The sequence below is a fragment of the Haliotis cracherodii genome, unplaced genomic scaffold, assembly GCF_022045235.1.
Source record: "Haliotis cracherodii isolate W230 unplaced genomic scaffold, xgHalCrac1.p SCAF_5, whole genome shotgun sequence".
In the NCBI taxonomy this organism is placed as follows: domain Eukaryota; kingdom Metazoa; phylum Mollusca; class Gastropoda; order Lepetellida; family Haliotidae; genus Haliotis; species Haliotis cracherodii.
In genome coordinates, this window is record NW_027266308.1 from 65,936,146 (window position 1) to 65,954,157 (window position 18,012).

The 18,012-nt window shown below is 39.7% G+C and overlaps 1 protein-coding gene across 1 annotated transcript; it reads right to left on the minus strand.

Moving 5' to 3' along the window:
- Positions 1-5,533: 5,533 nt before the first annotated feature.
- LOC139443836 (glutamate receptor ionotropic, kainate 3-like) lies at positions 5,534-16,729 on the minus strand. The gene is made up of 14 exons (XM_071224739.1): positions 16,654-16,729; positions 16,048-16,185; positions 15,550-15,849; positions 14,866-15,047; positions 14,254-14,427; positions 13,849-13,938; positions 11,054-11,239; positions 9,761-9,861; positions 9,495-9,582; positions 8,455-8,779; positions 7,881-8,098; positions 7,121-7,389; positions 6,163-6,482; positions 5,534-5,592 (listed from the first exon to the last, which is right to left on the minus strand). The coding sequence occupies exons 1-14, from the start codon at positions 16,727-16,729 to the stop codon at positions 5,534-5,536; spliced, it is 2,526 nt and encodes an 841-aa protein (XP_071080840.1).
- Between the last annotated feature and the right edge of the window lie 1,283 nt (positions 16,730-18,012).

Genomic DNA, 18,012 nt, shown 5'->3' on the forward strand with positions numbered 1-18,012 from the left:
ACGTTACGATGTATCAAGCAACTGACCAAACATAGTGAGTTGGAAATCTGACGACAAATAATGAGACATTTTACATGGTTTCTACATGCATGAACGTGCACCCTTTATGGTCTATGCCAAGTATACAACGTGAAACTGACGTGGATGGTCCACGTTCAACCGACAGAATAGAATGTAGCTTTTGTTCATTTGGCGCCAAATGCCTCTTAATAACGTGCATGGCATTCACATATACTGAGATGATATCCCTTGCCACTGTGGTTCGGAGATACGCACATTTTAAATAAAAACTATAATTACCTGTCTGAAGCGTCATTTTCTGTACCGACCATAAGCCAAACAAGTCCAACTGACATATCGATTTCTTATGTAATAGGTTTTACATACACGTAACTAGTAAGATAATGTATTAGTTACCTTGTTTGATAAAGTAGAGGTGGCATATTTTCCGGTTGTTTAAAAAAGCATATCTTTCAAATGCAAAAATAAAATTTAACTACATCTATTTTTACAATGATAGCATTTCAAGCATGTTTACAATACGTTAGGATACATGCATAGCTCGTACGTTGATTTACAGTAAGATGTGCACATTTGTGGAAATGTCCTTGAACTATCAATTACAGGGGTCGGTTGGACCTTGAGACGGTGTGGGGATAGCAATACATTGTAAAATATGATGATTTTAAGACGGACATAACCACAATATATTCCGTAGCTATTAGTTACATATAGACATGAGCAACACGGATATTGTCCTATGATTCAAGAAAAAATACTTTACAACATCCACCAAACAATGCATTTCACAAGATGACTAACAGGAAATCCTGATTACCTTTTTTGATAGCAATCTATATTGGAGTAAGATTCACTGCTGCTCGAATACAACATGTTTACTATGCTGCTTGAATCAGACACAAGCTATATATACTCTCAAAAGATGAATAATTACACATCAACTATTAGGAACCTAAAACCGATTAAACTTATAATTTTACCCTACCGTGCCAGTGGTGCTCATCGGTTGTCTCTTGGTTCACGTTCACAGTATTCACATAACCTGATCGCGGTACTGTTGAAGGTATTTCGTGCTGAGTGCAGTGTAATCTTCAGGCATCTCTTGACGTAGGCATTACGCTTGCACGTATTGAGCTCACCAGCGCAACAGACAAAATGTCTCTTGAGTTTAACATGTCTATACATCAATGATTGCTCTTATTTGTGTTGTCTCTGTGTTGGCCCTGGTAACCCTACTGCTGGCAGTTATGTAATAAGCCGATTGCTATGTCACGTAGAGAGCAAGCAAAGCATTATTCACAGGACTTTCACAAACGGTTCTTAAATATATGTATGTGTGCATAAATCTAAATGTGAAACGGACGAAGCGGTTTCACTGGTCCTTTTTATTTCTAGCTCAGATGGGTAAACCAGTGGAAGGGAACTGGCTGTTTGACAATAATTGAACGATATCAGATGGGTTAGATTTCCTTGATTTAATTTCCCGCTGACTCGTATGCATAACGGACGAGCAAAGGGTGAGTGTAACTTGTGTCCATGGGAGTGCCTGCGTCCTGCCTAAATGTCCTGTCCCCAAATTTCACAAAGATATGTGGAAGTCCCGGATTTCAAAAAGTGCTGTCTCAGTAAAGTTCAGATGACATATGCTTTCATAAAATGAATCTCACCAATGATATGCTGTCTTTAATGACAACTTGATGTCATCCATGTGGAAATGGGACAGTAAATAATTATTTGTCCATAATATTTACGAGAAGTAATGTGTGCACCAAAACACGTACCGATAAACAACGTGATTTAACACTTTTTCAAAGAAACCGGACGAGAAAGATATGGATGGGTTTTTTTTATGAATAAGCTGACAACGTTCTAATTGTGAAGAGCAAAGAGAAAATACAGTAGAAAGAGGGTAAGATTGGGACTAAACAAAAGCATTAAATGAATTAACTTTGACACTTGCTGTTATAAATTGAGTAGAATGAAATCCCGATGGAACTCTTCAAAACTGCAACACCTAGATGTAACCACAACCCGTGAAGATCGGGGGTAGAACAGGTCTTCGGCAACCGATGCTTGCCATAAAATCCGACTATGCTTGTCTTTAGAGGCGACTTAAGGGACCGGGTGTTCATCCTCGCTGACGTGATTGATGCATATCATCGTATACCAGGATCAATTGCGTGGATCGGTGCTCGTGATATCGATTATTCACAGACCGTCGTCCTGCAGCTTGAATATTGCTGAATGCGGCGTTTAATACAACTAAACAAACATACCCGGTACCCTTTTCTTCAATATCGGCATCAATCCTAACTCACTCTCACTCTTACAGATCGCCTCCGTGGTCTAGACGTTAAAAGATGGTACTTGTTATACCCTGCCTGGCGCTCGGCATAAAGGGGCTGGGTGGGTTTGACTAGGCAGCGCTTCCTGGAAGAAGTCCCATTCGCTGCCTGGGATGCGTGTAGAGGGGGCAAGGCCCCTCAGCTGATGATGAGCCTAGCCAGCCTGACTGTGCCAGGATCACCCAAACCCTCTTTGGTGCATTTTATATTTTAATCTGTACATAATAATTATAAAAGCGACAAACCCTTTCCATATTCATAAGAAATATCTGCCAAATGCACAGTCGTTTCCGACTATATCACAATAAAATAGTGATGACACCAGGTGAGAAGGAGGAATGTCTTTATGAATGTCTTTATGCTTAATAAATGCGAATTTTGTGAAATAGTCTAAATATACTGAACAGCATTGAAAACGCACCACCATGAAAATGGATGTATTTTTATCCGGGCTAAAGTCATATGAAATTATATAATTGATTGAGTAATATACGACGTTCTGGACGAAGCATAAAGAACAGCTCGTCAAAACACATTCCTAATTTTTTTGTGAGCGAAATTGCTAAAACGCAACAAATTGCTTGCACATCATGGAAGCGTGTTTTGTTTCACGGGAAGCATGCAGAATAGGGCTATAAAAGACAGACTTTTAAAAGCCACATCACTTGTTGCTGCAGACGTAAAGGGTACTGACACAAGAAATGTCAAAATTAATAGCAGAGGAACGTGAACGTGCCTTGGGCATGCTTCAAGTTGGTACGTCAAGTAGAGTCGTTGCACAACGGTTTCAATGCCATCATTCAACAGTCCTCAGGCTACCGAGCAGATACCAGCAGACAAGAACCACCAGAGCTCGACCACGTCCGGGTCAACATCGTGTAACACCACGTCAGGATCGCCATATTGTTCGTCGGGATCTTCGTGATCGTACACTTCCGGCTACCAGGACTGCAGCAACCGTACAAGGCCGACGGAATTGACCAGTGCTGACACCGTACGTCGACGTCTCCGCTTAGCAGGGCTACGTGCTCGACGTCCATATGTTGGACCCATACTCACTGATCAAAATCGAAATGAACGTCTGCGTTGGGCCAAAAGACATCGTCACTGGAGAATGCGGCAGTGGCATGGTGTGTTGTTCTCTGATGAGTCCCGTTTTCATTTACGGAATGCTGACGGTCGACTGCGAGTGTGGCGTCGACGTGGAGAACGTTACCACAATGACTGCGTTGTACAAACAGATCAATGGGGGGGGGGGGGGGGGTATCATGGTGTGGGGCGGCATCAGTCCTAACCATAAAACAGAGCTCCATGTTTGTCGTGGAAGAGTTAATGCCCTTTACCACAGGAATAACATATTGGCAAATCACGTCATCCCATTCTTTCATCAGCACCAGGATATGCACACCTTCCAGCAAGATAATGCAAAAGCGCACACAGCATGTGTTTCAACACAGTACCGTGCGAACAATAATGTGCCTCTGGACAGCCCTGTCACCCGATCTATCTCTAATTGAACATCTATGGGATTACCTGGGTCAACGCCTCCCACGTCGTCCTCAAATACAGAACCTGAGAGAACTTGAAGATATACTACGTCAGGAGATGAATGCCCCAGAACACTATTCGCAGACTTATTCGATCAATGAGAAGACGTTGCATGGCCTGTGTTGCTGTCAATGGCGGACATACCAGATATTGACTTTTCATTTTAACCCTATGTGTCTGATGACGTAATTGTAATTACTGTGTGGTATTCCTGTTTCCTTTGTCGTCTTTCTTAATAATCCGTCTATGTCTGTTCTAATCAAAATCGATCATTGCTCAAGTTGTTTTTGTAATATTTCAAGATTTATTGCTGGTGCGTTTTCAATGCTGTTCAGTATATATAACCTATAGTTTGATTTGAGTGAATGAGTGAATTAAACATAGTCACATCTGCAATATTTCAGCCGTATCGTGACTATAAAATGTAATGCATTCAGACTATAAATTCCTGTCAACAAAGGACAGTAGATATAATCATAATCACAGAAATAGGTTTAAAGCTAGTTTAGAAACAATACAATTAGTGTGTAATCGTAGTATTTGAGACACATTTGAAGAAAAGCAAACACACATTATGAAACATAATTCTCGTAACAACTACAGCAAACATGTCCTATCACCGACATTCTATTATAGGTGGCATATTAACAGCTGTGAGGATAATGTAAAGCGAAGCAAATATTTTAAGAAATTGTTCTGACTTTACTTATTCAGTTGAGAAGATCTTGGTGGTTGTAAGTATTGTAAGCCTATGTTAAAGTATGGGAGACAAGATCATCTTAGCGCTGAGATCGCGTTGTGCAAGTTGGCCCAGGGAAGGTATCACAATATCAGCCTAATGTGATAAAAACAGAAATGACGTATGTCATAGTCTTTATAACGAGCACGGGTGTGGTGATGGCGGACCACGGATAGGGGTGAATCACACACACACACACACACACACACACACTTTCGCGAAGGATTGGGTTAAACAATTGATTTCAGTTGAAGCTGGGATCACGTTTTAAGTTTTAGATCTAAATCTTAGTCTTTGTCTTAGATTTTCCGCCGAAACGGATTCCACTGAGCGTAAAAAGCAAAAGAAACATGTGAAAAAGTATACATTATTCACACAATTGGCATAAAAAGGTATTAATTTTTTGACGCCACACAGCAGTACTTCTGCCATGCGACGGTGACCTGTCCAGTCACACGTTAGTGCATTTACTGATTTTGTTAAAACAAATAAAAACGATATGTGAATTTGGTACAACGACTGCTGTGTACAAGTGCTTCTTGAAGTGAAATTCGGTTTTACTGTCCAGGCCCAAACATTTCTCTTGTAGTTGCCCCAGCTAATGGACATGCTATTCAGCTTATGATGGAACTCGGGGACTTCAGTCCAACAGCATAAGCATCGACCCAGTTCAAGTAAATATAAAACGCCAATGTTAGCGAATAACCAGTCTTGATATTCCGCCACAACAGATTCCATTTCTCGTATATTTGGTGTATCTTGTGGTAACACATGAAATTGTGAAAATGTACATTCTTGCAAAGTTATCAAGTCTTCTCTCAGTCACCTATTAATAATTACCAACATTGAGTCGTTCATTCCAGTAGTTAGCGATTTAAAATCATTTAACAATCTTGATGTTGATGTTAGCAGACTGTATCCACAGGAGACGGAAACAAACTGCCAAGAAAAACAATCGCATGGTGAGACCATTGCTAAAAGAAAATCAGCCAACAACAAGGATTTTGGCAAATTCGCAGGGGTTGCAATCTTGTAACAAACCAGCTTCCAACGCCTCCTTGTGCACACAGGGTAGATCATTTCCAATTACCTGGTAGATATGTCAACAGGAATGTCAGTTGGATTTGACAGTATGTTCTATTCACAGATGCTTACGACGGTCGTCGACATGACCGATTTTCGAGCTGATCCTGATGAGATCCTTCTTCCGATTTTATACGATAAGGCGATACCAATGGACGATAATACCTTACAACATAATCGACATATCTAATACTTGAAGCCTATACATTTCTGCTGATATAATTAAGATGGGGTTACATATGCCAAGCCCCCATAAGGTCCTTCTTGTGCAGTAGCCTAGTGGTTAAAGCGTTCGCTCGTCACGCCGAAGACGCGGGTTCGATTCCCAACATTGGTACAATGTGTGAAGCCCATTTCTGGTGTCCCCCGCTGTGATATTGCTGGAATATTGCTAAAAGCGGCGTAAAACCATACTCACTCACTTACTCACTCCTTCTTGTGCAACACAGGGTCTAGAAGGTGTGTCTTGGTAGGATTGATCCTGAGATACGTTAACACGGCAAACTGACTCTTCAACACTCTCAGACAGTCCTTGCTCTCTTTGTTTACATCTCCGGTTATTAATGATTTCAATCATAAGGACCACGACTGCCATGGCCACACCCACCCCTGCGCCATAGAATGCGCTCTGCAAGGCTAAAAAGTCCATCCTCTTCGATTTTCTGCTTGGTGGCTCACATTGATGTTTGGGTTTCCATTGATTCCACCACATATGCAGGAGGCCACTTTCAAATATTTTCAATATTCTGCAAAAGTGAATGGAAAGTATACAACATTATCCTCCTCAACACGGATGCGCAAACGTCTATTTGGATACCGGATTAATATTGTTATATTGCCCTCAATCTATTTCTAGGATTTACGCAAATTGTAGCTTTATGGCGATTTAATTAAAACTTTTGAAAAAGGTGAAATATTTGAAATATTTACAAAACATCAAACTGATATTTATGCAAAAACGTATCTATGCGCCTCACGTTACATCATTTAATATGTGTACATCGCTGCAATGTTATGAATATGTGGAAGGCCTTACATCGTTCATTGACTGTATTTAGCCGATATAAGATTCAAATGAATGGATGGGTGCGAAAGAGCATGAAATGAGGCTATTGAAAGTAGTATTGCTGACACAGCTAATCCTTCAATAACAATATGTTGTAAAAGTTGAAGTATCATAGCATGGTAGGTCAGATTAATCTTGATCAGCATAAAAGATGCACTGACATCGTAAATACTTGGATAATGGCTTGTTTTGAGGATGTGTCTTTTATAGGTAAATGAGATGTTATTAGGGAGGAAACTACGAATGTTTCTGAAGTGTCCAAAAATCCTTAATATGAGGATAATTACAAAACAAAAAATGAAAAACTCCTGTACTTACTGTTTGGAGATTAGCTGGGTGTATATACTGTGCTTGGGTAGGCCAACTGCATATTTGCTGTAATGGAAGCTGTCCCTTATCATTTGTAAATCACACCGCCGTGGGTCGTCCCACATCTCCAAAGTAGACTCTTCCGCGAGGTAGACGTACTGGCTCTCGGCCGCTCGGCCCAGGTGCTCGTCGCCCTCTTTACTCAACCAATCAGGGTCGTTGGCCATGTTTACCTCCACATGGTGCCATATTTTCTGATAAACGGATATGTTGGATTCCTGAAAACAGGCCATGGGTTCTGTAAATATCATTAAATATTATCAATAATCTTATGCCTCCCTTTCACAGATCACTACGATTACAGTGCCGCCATTGCCTGTGAAAACTGTTTCCGTTGTGCTAGTAGTTCATGCAGCCACTATAGTAAATATAAATGTTAATGCAAGAGATTAACCAGTCTAGATTATACACCTAAACAGATTCCAAAATAGCTGTGAAAGTTATATGCATGGACAACCAAAAATCAGTGATGACACAAAAAGTGTTCTCGAAAGGGGTGAAGAGAAAGAGAAAGCATACTGAATACATCAGTTGCTAGAGTTTCAGATATGATAACATATGGCAATGTGTTTAGAGAGAAGTCAGTTTGTTTGGTAAATGTGTATGGCCTGCCTTAGTTTCACCTTAGGTTAAGTGTCGGGTGGCTCGTCACGCAAGAAGTCCGGTTTTGGGGTAAAGCCAAACTCACACATATTGCACATGTACTGACCTGAAAAAGAGTGACCCACGATGATCCTCCTAGAAACCCCCATCGGTATGTGTCCTGCTGCGCCATCCCTGCCAGGTTGGAGAAGGGAGGTTTCTCTCGTCCGTCGGTGAGGAAGGCTATGAGATTACCACTGTAGGTAGCCGCCATTATCACCGCGAACATCCACCAGCAGCTGAGCATTGTACGTCCGGACTCTGTGTTGGGGAGATATGCTCCTCCTGAAATAATAGTAATGGCTTTATTAAACATCAATGCACCTGTGTATAAATGTTCTGGTATCTGCATCGAACGTTGCAACAATATAATGAGCTGTCTTCTGATTCTGTCTCATCGGGTGATAATGCATAATTTATGTGGTATCTTTTCTGTTGCTTTATACACCAACGTCAAACGAGATAAACGGTTGCAAACAATTATAATGACAGGTATTCCTTCACGGAGATACCAAGTTTGCATTCTTGTGAAGAATCACAAAACAACGTAGGTTTTCAATTGAACATGTATATTGCAATAATAATTCATCGCTTATGAATTGCATTTTGGAAACTTTGCTGTTGAGACCATGTTGATTTACCGTTCGCCATTAGGGCTCCAAAATGATACCAGAATATATCCCCATAACGGGTCGGCATATCCGTGGGTCTGTCGTCTGTCCACGAATGGACATGTGTCACTTCTTCTATCAGGAAGAGGAAGACAGTGGAGAAGATGAGGGAGACGAGGATACAAATGAGAACCTCATAGCGGAACAGGGAGAGTAGGGTCAACCATTTGTTGGTATTGGGATCTTGTTTTCCGAATATAAGAGCTGAGTTGACGTAGAAGAATGGCAGTGTGACGTCGATGACTTTTGATCTGCTCTTAGTCACAGCCATCGGTGCCACGACCAAATCAACTTCCTGTAAGTGTGAAAACAACTACTTTTACTCCTGAATTAATAAACAAGCTTTAAATGTACACATTAAAGAGGGACAATGTGTCGGTTTCACAGTTGCTCATAATAACTTTAAATGAACTCCAAGTCTGACATCATTTGAAACGTTTTATCACGTTAACCCATAAACATTCATATGGTCTGACAAGCCTCCAGTGGTATAGCGTCCGCCGGAGAGCGGAAGGTCCGAAAGACGTTAAAAGATGGTACTTGTTGTTACCCTGTCTGGCGCTCGTTATTAAGGGGCTAAGACAAGGACTGGTAGGCTAGGAGTTAGAATACTGTGTGTGAGTGAGGTATTCATGTTAAACTGCGGCATGGTATCTCAGTGTGCTAGCACTATAATCGGCATCAGTCAGGACTTTGCACAAGCAATCACACACACACACACGTGCATGCACGTCACTATATAAGTGCAATAATCTTTGACGCGAAGTTAAACCCCATTTCACCTCAACTCACCTAACCACCATTTATATGAACTGCAGTTATTATGACGCCAACGTGATGTGATGTTACTCGTCTGGAAAACAATTGGTACACGCCCAAATTGAAAGGTAACGTTTTACTTCGTAAGGATCAGTAACGATGATAAGAGTATTGACGTATGACGTTGGACCTTATATTTATGCCAGCACACTTAACATACACTTAATGTTACTATGTATTATGACTGTTACCTCATTAGTAAGTAACTTCACCAGGCCCGTCCAACTGCCGTTCAGTACCCGACTCCACTCCCTATCTTCGGGCTCCACGAGGGTGTAGCTGACAAACACACGGATACTTCAGTAACAACCATTCAACAACGAATAGGAAACCTTGGATTTACCTTACATGCTGATACTAGTGTAATGATTAAGTAAAAACAATTTTACACCTCGTAATAGTACACACACACTCACAAAGAGACATTGAAAAAACATTAAACACTGAAAAATTAAACCTGAAGTTGAGTTGTTTGGCCAGTTCCTGCAACAGCTGGATGCAAAGGCCGCCGAACCTGACAGAACCATTCTCCACTCTCTTGATCACAAATGGCGCCCACTGTAGCAATACAAAGAAAATTGTGTTGACACACCTCGCCCGGGCCATTTCATGTTCTTGTCCTGTGATGAATTTCAATAACTGCCTGTTTCCTTTATAAACATTATGAACATGTTGCTGATCATGTTGCTAATGACACATATAATCATAAACACAATGCAATTAACAAAAATAGCTAAGCAGAATTAACATTTGAAACATTGATATTAAAAGTAAGTTTTCAGGGTCCACCTTCAGTACAATTTAAACTAACTGCAAACTCTTACAAATGTGCTCACTTCCGTTCGGTAATACAAAGCTACGATTCACTCCCCAGATGATTGACGTCTTCATATACAACCTATTAAATAGATTTTGCACTGACAGACGGTAATTTACGTCAAAGTAAATATGTAATATGTATGAAATTTGTATACTTCCTGGTTACCAAACCAATTTCCCTTAAGGCAGACCCTTCAAAGTTTTTATATGAGTTACAAGTCTAAAACACGAATGAGATTTTTTAATGCCGCGAACTCTGTTATCCTTGTTTGACGCGACGGAAGCAGTAAACTCGTCCACATCTGTTTACAAGTTTTGACACAATCAGTTTCAGGTTTACTGATGGTGTATGGTGTATATTGGTGCATATTTCATGCTGGCTTACACAGAAAACAGTAGTTGTGCTACACTCTTTCTGTGCCTGCCACACATGTGAGAAAAGCATATTGTTCCTGAATAGAAATAGACAACCCATTCTAATCCAGCGTACACCTATTCGCTTCCCTCATTGTTTTCACTCCAAAGAGTCATAGTAAATAATCATGGTAGAATTGAGATAAAGATGCTGTGTTTCAATTTAGATATCGGTTCCTTTAAATTTGGAAGTGAACGCTTATCGTGAGGTTTTAAATATTCAATTTAGCCCGACAATTCAGTCAGTAACTGACTGGCCTAAGAGAAGGGAATAAGGCTTTAAAGCAAGTCTTAAACAATTGTTCATAAACAGCCTTAAAGACATATACAGAACAGCATCAGGTGTTGATGCACAGGTGTATAAATCAACACATTAACAAACTGTGAAACAGATTATAATGGTATGTAAAGAGAACGGCAGAAAATCAATGATGTTCTCAATATGATCTTCAAGTGCATTGTTTACACTGAAGACCACAGAACAAAGCAACGAAATTATGAAGTGTATTCTAAATACCTCCAGAGTTCCGACAATCAACGTTCGGTTGTGAAATCCATAATTGCTGCCGTGATAGAGCTGATGCTTGAGCTCCATTGTTTCATCTCTCCCAATATAGCCGACGGTTTCAACATGTGTTCCAGTATGGGTTTTACTGAGAATTTGCATCTTGGCTTGAACGTGGCATTCACTTATGGATGTGTTCTGCAAAAATAGATTGTGTCCATTTGAGCTAACGAATGGTGTTTTACACCGTAATCTGATATCAGATATATGTTTTAGCTGATAGTTGGGGTTTTACAGTCATACAATAAACCTGTATTAGCTGTTCAAAGAGGGGTTCACTGGAAAATCAAAGGTGCCCACTGCATTGTATCCTGCGATAACGTTCACCTTATGAGTTGCACCATAATGGGCTGATGTCATGACGCTGTCGCTCCCTTATACTCCAACATATCCTTAGTAACAGTTTTCTGTCTTTACTATCACTCAATTTTAGTTTCTTTAGAATCTTACTCCCACATCAGAATTCTGATTTGTTCACGTTATCTCGATAAAGATAACCCGCCTGAGAGAAGAGGGTAATACATTTCACAGCGGTAAATAAATCACCATGAAGAAAACAGGCTGGACGTGCATTTCTCAGCAGAACAATAAATCTCTCACACCCCGCTACGAGGCAATCTACATACCTTATCAGTGAACCAGTGAAATTGGTGACTTTGAAATGTCAGAATTTTAAGATCTGATTGATTCATGTTATCTTGATAAAATACCAGGTAACCAATCTGAGAAGGCTATACAAATGACTTATGTACTTATTCCAGGACACACACGGAGTTGTGTTGAGGACCATCAAAGTGGTCAGAATGTTACATTTGAAATATGAGACCACTTTCCAATAGAAAGCAATATTCACATTCTCTAAAATAGACTTAACTATTCAAAAAATGAAAGTCAGGAAAACAATTATGAAATGGTCTACAGCAGGCGAGGATGGAAATACGAAGTAATTGAAGAATTTAGAGCAACATGTTGTACAAAGCCTATTGTCACAGAAATACATTCCACGTGGCATATATAGATCCTTCCTAAAACCATAACATCTGAAATATGCTGCAAAATTATAAAGTCTGAATATGTTCCTTAATCATACTGAACGGGATTTACCATTCCTCTTCATAAAAAAATAGCAATGACAAAACAGATTCTCGAACTGCAGAGGTATCACACTGACGTCTGCTATTGGAACACTCTTTGAAAAGTCCATTCTTAATAGAACAGAACTGTGGATTAAGGAAAACGACCTTTACGTTCCAGTTGTGCTAAAGTTTGACTTCCAGAGGACGAATGAGGCCTAAATGGCTGCATGGACACTTCTGGAGTGCATCAAACATTACGTCAACTGTAATTCACATCTTTACACAACGTTCGTGGATAACGTAAAGATTTCTGACCGGATATGGCAAGATGGTTGGTACGCAAAGTATAAACTCAAAGTTCTGGCGATAAAGCATGCATTCATACACTTTATCACGAGCATCTATTGTGTTTCAAGGGTGTTCGTCGGATTTCTTACATATCTAACGTGGTGTTGGGAAGAGAAGCATTATGTCTACATGGCTTTTTCTTGTTTTTCTTGATGACCTGATAAAAGTATTGAGATCTACCACATTTGGTGAAAACATGGCCCATGTGAACATACCTGGACATGACTCATGTCTCTATTCTAGTGAGCTTTACCACTAATGGCATGCAATCTCGTATTGACTCAATCCATGACTTTGCCTAAAAGTGGCGCCTCGTGAAAAGCTCCAACATAGCTGCTCCATGATATGCAGTAAGACACAAAGCAGACACTTAAATCCAATATGCAAACTTGGACAAACTATTGTAAAACAAGTAGAAGAAACAGGAATTTTTGTTCACATCAAATGGAAGCTCCGCATGCCGAGCCAAGTCAGCCTGTGAAAAATCTTCTGCAGCCATGAACTCTCTGTATATGTCTGGAAGCGGGTTATACTTTCAGTTGCTCTTTATGGATGTGAACTATTTATCAACCTCTCAAAATCAGACTGTACTAACCTCTAAAGAGTCCAAAGAGCTTTTGCTAGACGTGTACAAGGTTTACCCAAGAGATCACCGAGAACTTGTATAGGCACACTTGGACTATGGTCAATGAAGACATACATTGATAAATGTAAACTATTGTTTGCCGGACGATTAAATTCAAATCAATGAAACAATTCCAATGGAAACTTGGTAAATATTTTGCATGGAGCTCGCCAAACGACTTTGACTCAGAAATGTTTGACATTATTCAAAAGTACAACCTTAATGATATGATGAAAACCTATGTAGCATGGGGAGAATTAACTGACAAATATCCTTAACGTGAGACAGTGAAGCAGACGCTGTCATCTTACAAAAACCATACGTATCGATCTGCTCTGAGTACAATACCTGAACTGTTTGACTGCTCTCTTATCCATCCAGAATTGATTACACATATATTATGGTATACCGTAGCTGGACAATAACACTGTATTGTCTAAGCAATGTGTTTAAAGTCAGGCCACATATTCGCACAGCTTACCCCAGTTATGCAGTTTTGATAATAGAGCTTACAAATGGGGTTTTACACAGTTCTGAGGTATTGCCCGGAAATATAAGCCTGAATAGAACTTGGGACAGGTATTCATGTAGTGGATGATAAAAGCATAAACTGAGCTTTAATCACTCTGTTTAAACAGTAAATGAGGGTACTGTGGCCATCTGACCCCCATGTGAGTCACCCTATTGAAAACAGATACCTTCCGTATCCATTGCGTTTTGTCAGCTGCCTGGTCCGTCATAAGAATCTTTTCCAAGCTTGACAAATGCTTCGTGATAATCTTCAGGTTCTAAAAAAGAGACAGGAGCGAACACATCATATACGTAATATATGTAATATATATAAATATACGTAATATATGTAATTACAAGGTTATTGATTCTGATGAAAAATTCAATTTGTATTATTGATGTAAATTATTTTGACGGAAAATAAATATCCATATTGCAATGTTCCATAGACATATACAAATTAATTTCTTTTTCCATGAAATTCATTTCCCATTAATAACAATTTAGTAACATAATTGTTCTGTTGAAGGTTTGCGGTCCGAATGGTTAGTCCCTTACACTATACTAAACACCCACACCCCCCAGTTGCTTACCAGTGGTGAATAATACCTTGGGCACGGATTGAACTCCAGGAAAACAACATCATCAGTTTTGAATGGTTCACGATTGTGTGCAATGTCCATGACATTTCCAGTAGAAGGAACCACCAGCCACTGTGAGACCCCAGATCCCCTCGTCACTGATATGTTCGATTCCAGGAAGTGAGCCTGACAATAAACAGTCAAGTACATCATATAACCAAATCTGTACTCCGTTCCCATAACATATCTATTTCTATTCAATGTTCATGCAGTACAGAATTGATTATATCGTCTTCATTAAAATATTGCATGCCCTTACACCTAACTCAAATTCTTGTTCAAAATATCCGAAATACGTAACGAAATAGAATGCATTAATATTCCTTAGGACAGGTGTAATGCTTCAGGAACTATCCATTCCCTTGCACATTGTTGTGAAACTGGAATCTTTCCTGCAGTTGTTGTAAATGGCATAACCATATATGACTATATATAACCAATGATGAACATTTAACTGTTTCGGTTTCAGTTTCCCGGGAAAAACTCTTAGCATTAAGAAAGCTATGTAATGGTTATTGTGGGTCAAACTGAACTGTAAGCATTCCAGCAGTTTTCAGGCAATACCTGATTGAGGAGCTTCTGTGCACACTCAGATGGACACATCACAAGAAGGTTGAGGTCCTTCTCTGGAAGCAGCTGGTATATGCTGGAGAGGTCAATACTTTCTTGTGGCTTATTGGGATCATCTATCATATACAGCAGTAACTTGAGAGAAGCCAGTCTACCTCCAGACAGTGTAGTCAAAACTGTTAATAACGTAATTTGATTGGTATTATATCCGTTTGCTCATATGTTTAATAATGATTTTCTGATGGGATAGTCATTTAGAAGATTAAACATATCTTTGTCCGACTTCATATATTAAAACAGTTGTCAGTATGGTATTGTAATACTTGCAGTGTAAAATGGTTAATATTTTACATCGGACTGAGCGGTATTAGATATACCCCCAAATATCGTACTCCACACGGAGGTCTAATGCAACTGACCATGTCTGCAGATGGGGAATTTCATATGGAGGTAAAAGCTAACTGTCATAGTAACTATAGCACTACGATAGCTTTGTTCAATGGCAATTTAAATACTAATTTGTGTATTAAATCTGTAACTGACTCTTGTGGGTTAAGTTGTAGACCATATCCATAATTGCAAGAAATGTTACTTTAGGAGAATACTATATATTATCTGGCCATGCGCCTTTATCGTTGTCACAGGACTTTGGATAACATGGATTGTTGTATATCCTACCTTCATAGGATGAAGTTATAATAACGGACGTCTTCCACTTCACATGACCGAGTATCACGTTAATGCCTCGAATGACAACCTCCATGGAATCGGGTCTGACAAGGGCATTAAAGTAGGACTGCTTTGTGTTTGTGACGCTGAACACTGATTGAATATATAATGTATGGCTGGAAAGGAAGGCGGGGCAGACCACGGAACAGAGGCTGATGTTAAAGTCATCCCTGCAGCAGGAGGGACTGAAGTGACGCTGACAGGGAGACAGAGATGCTAGGACCACCACATCCCCATGTACTGATCTCACTGAAACTCATGAATACTGTATTGCCGTAACTGTGCAACAAGGAAAAATATACTGATATAACTACATACAGTATTTAAGTTGTCGAATGAGTCATATTTAAACTGAAGTTGTTTATCCTGTTGGATCTTTTTGTGCAGTCCTTAGAAAATAAAGTAAGAACGAACTGAGCGATATTCTAAATAAGTAGCAAATATTACCTGCCTTCGATGCAGCAAATTCTTCCCCAGCAGAGACCAGCCAGTTGGTCACATTTAACTGACTATTGACTGACACATTTCTATGGCACACCACAGGATGTGGGCATTTATCATGCTCCTTGATATTCAGCAAGATATCTGGTAAGAAAAGTATACCGAGTAGATGCTTGAACCTAGTAGAATCATAGACCATTTTACTCATTGAAAACACACAATTAACTGACGCGTTTCTGATATTCCGATAGATCTTTACTACATACCTTCTATTCATCACATTTGACAATGCTATTCAATAAGTAACAACTACTATAATCAACATGTCACTTAATAAATTGTACTAATGGTATTATTAAAACTAGAGGTTTAATTACGGTGAAAGGGTATCATCAGAATAAATCATTAATGTGGATTTGCAACGTGTCAATGTTTTGCCGAATGCTCACACAAATATATGTTTCTTGGGTGCGTGTGTACATTGGTACTTGATAAACATGTTATAACATTACATTATGTCATTACCACTTCGACAAATCTAAATATGCAATACGTGTGAATTAATATAGATATATTTGAAAAAAAAACAGTAGCATAATGAACTGAACTTACCCAGAGACTGTGTCCAAACCTGCGCGGATGTGTACATCACGAAGATGATCAGCTGCAAGGTACACGGCCCTGACATCGCACAGGCGTCTCTTTCCGAGGCTGTGTGTCTGGACAAACTCTGATAACTTCTTTCAAACTGGTCAATTCAAACTGGATGTCGGCTTTTATCCTCAGGCCATTATATGTGTGAAACCCGGATATACGAAAAACAACACCTGTCACAATACACTGTGTTGAGTCGATTAGCATACGTCGGTCTGAATTCCGATTGCTGTTGCAAAGTACGTCATCGACCTATCAACGCCTGTCTTGATTAATACTCATCTCCTGGGCATCGAAAGTCAATGTAACTGCTATTGCTTGCATGGACCCATTTGACAAACATCAAAGCCGACATGATTTCCTGTCAAAATAAAAACACGTTCATGTACACAACTAATGTAAAAGTCCATGCCTTGTGTAATGCACAGACTATAAACATATACCTGATCGCATATTGCAACCTCCAAGTGATGTTCTTCTGTCTGATACCTTCAGGTTGACATCCATTGACAAACCTAATCGACATGTGCAGCGTCCGTTTTCATATCGTATCCGTTTGGAGTGTTAGCACTAGTAACGCTCGTTACCTTACAGCTAGTAAGGTATGACGTGATGACGTGAGTAACCGAGTGTAGACATAGAAATGAACACTGGTGGCGTTGACCATATCACTGTGTCTTGTATTCTTATGTATTAAATCTGGTCCGTCGAGTTGTGAAGACCCCACAGACTTATTGACAAAGTCCTTATCGAAATGACCAAAGGCTCCCTGATCAACTCACAGTCAAATTAAGCGTCATAAGAAAATGTTTTGTTGCTCATATTGAAGGCAAGCGAACTTGCAAAGTTCTTGACAGTTGTAAGCAGCAATCTAATGTGTTCATGGGGCGTGGTTGCTCGGAGATCGCATGGTCAGAAAGGGGGAAAACTAAAGGTTTTAGAAAGTCATAAAAGAAATCAGCCGTGCAATCCAAAAGTACCATGTACAGGATGTTTTTAATAATATTCAAGAAAATATTTAGTAATTCATCCCAAGGTCACGACCCTCATCAATGGGTGGGTATTTGGAAGGATTCTTGTGATGAGGCCGTGAATGAGGCTATGTGTATTACATTGTTGAAATTAACTGACCAGGAACATTGTCGAGGCATTGACATTATAACAGAGAGCAACATTGTTGCTTTGAATTTCGAGACCAATCATGTGTTTATGCCGAAGTAGTTTATAAGAAGGGATGATATGTGTAGCCAGCCACTCGAATAAGCTTGATGAAAATAATGTTGAAATCCATGGTCACGCACATGACAGAATTTATGT

What these genes read in the sequence shown, in the direction of transcription:
- LOC139443836 (XM_071224739.1), bottom strand. Translation starts at nt 16,729, where the DNA reads ATGTCAGGGCCGTGTACCTTGCAGCTGATCATCTTCGTGATGTACACA. An exon ending in CACAGAAGCTCCTCAATCAG is followed by an intron (nt 14,428 to 14,865) that starts GTATTGCCTGAA and finishes GTTTATTGTCAG; the next exon opens with GCTCACTTCCTGGAATCGAA. An exon ending in TGGAGCCCTAATGGCGAACG is followed by an intron (nt 8,099 to 8,454) that starts GTAAATCAACAT and finishes CTATTATTTCAG; the next exon opens with GAGGAGCATATCTCCCCAAC.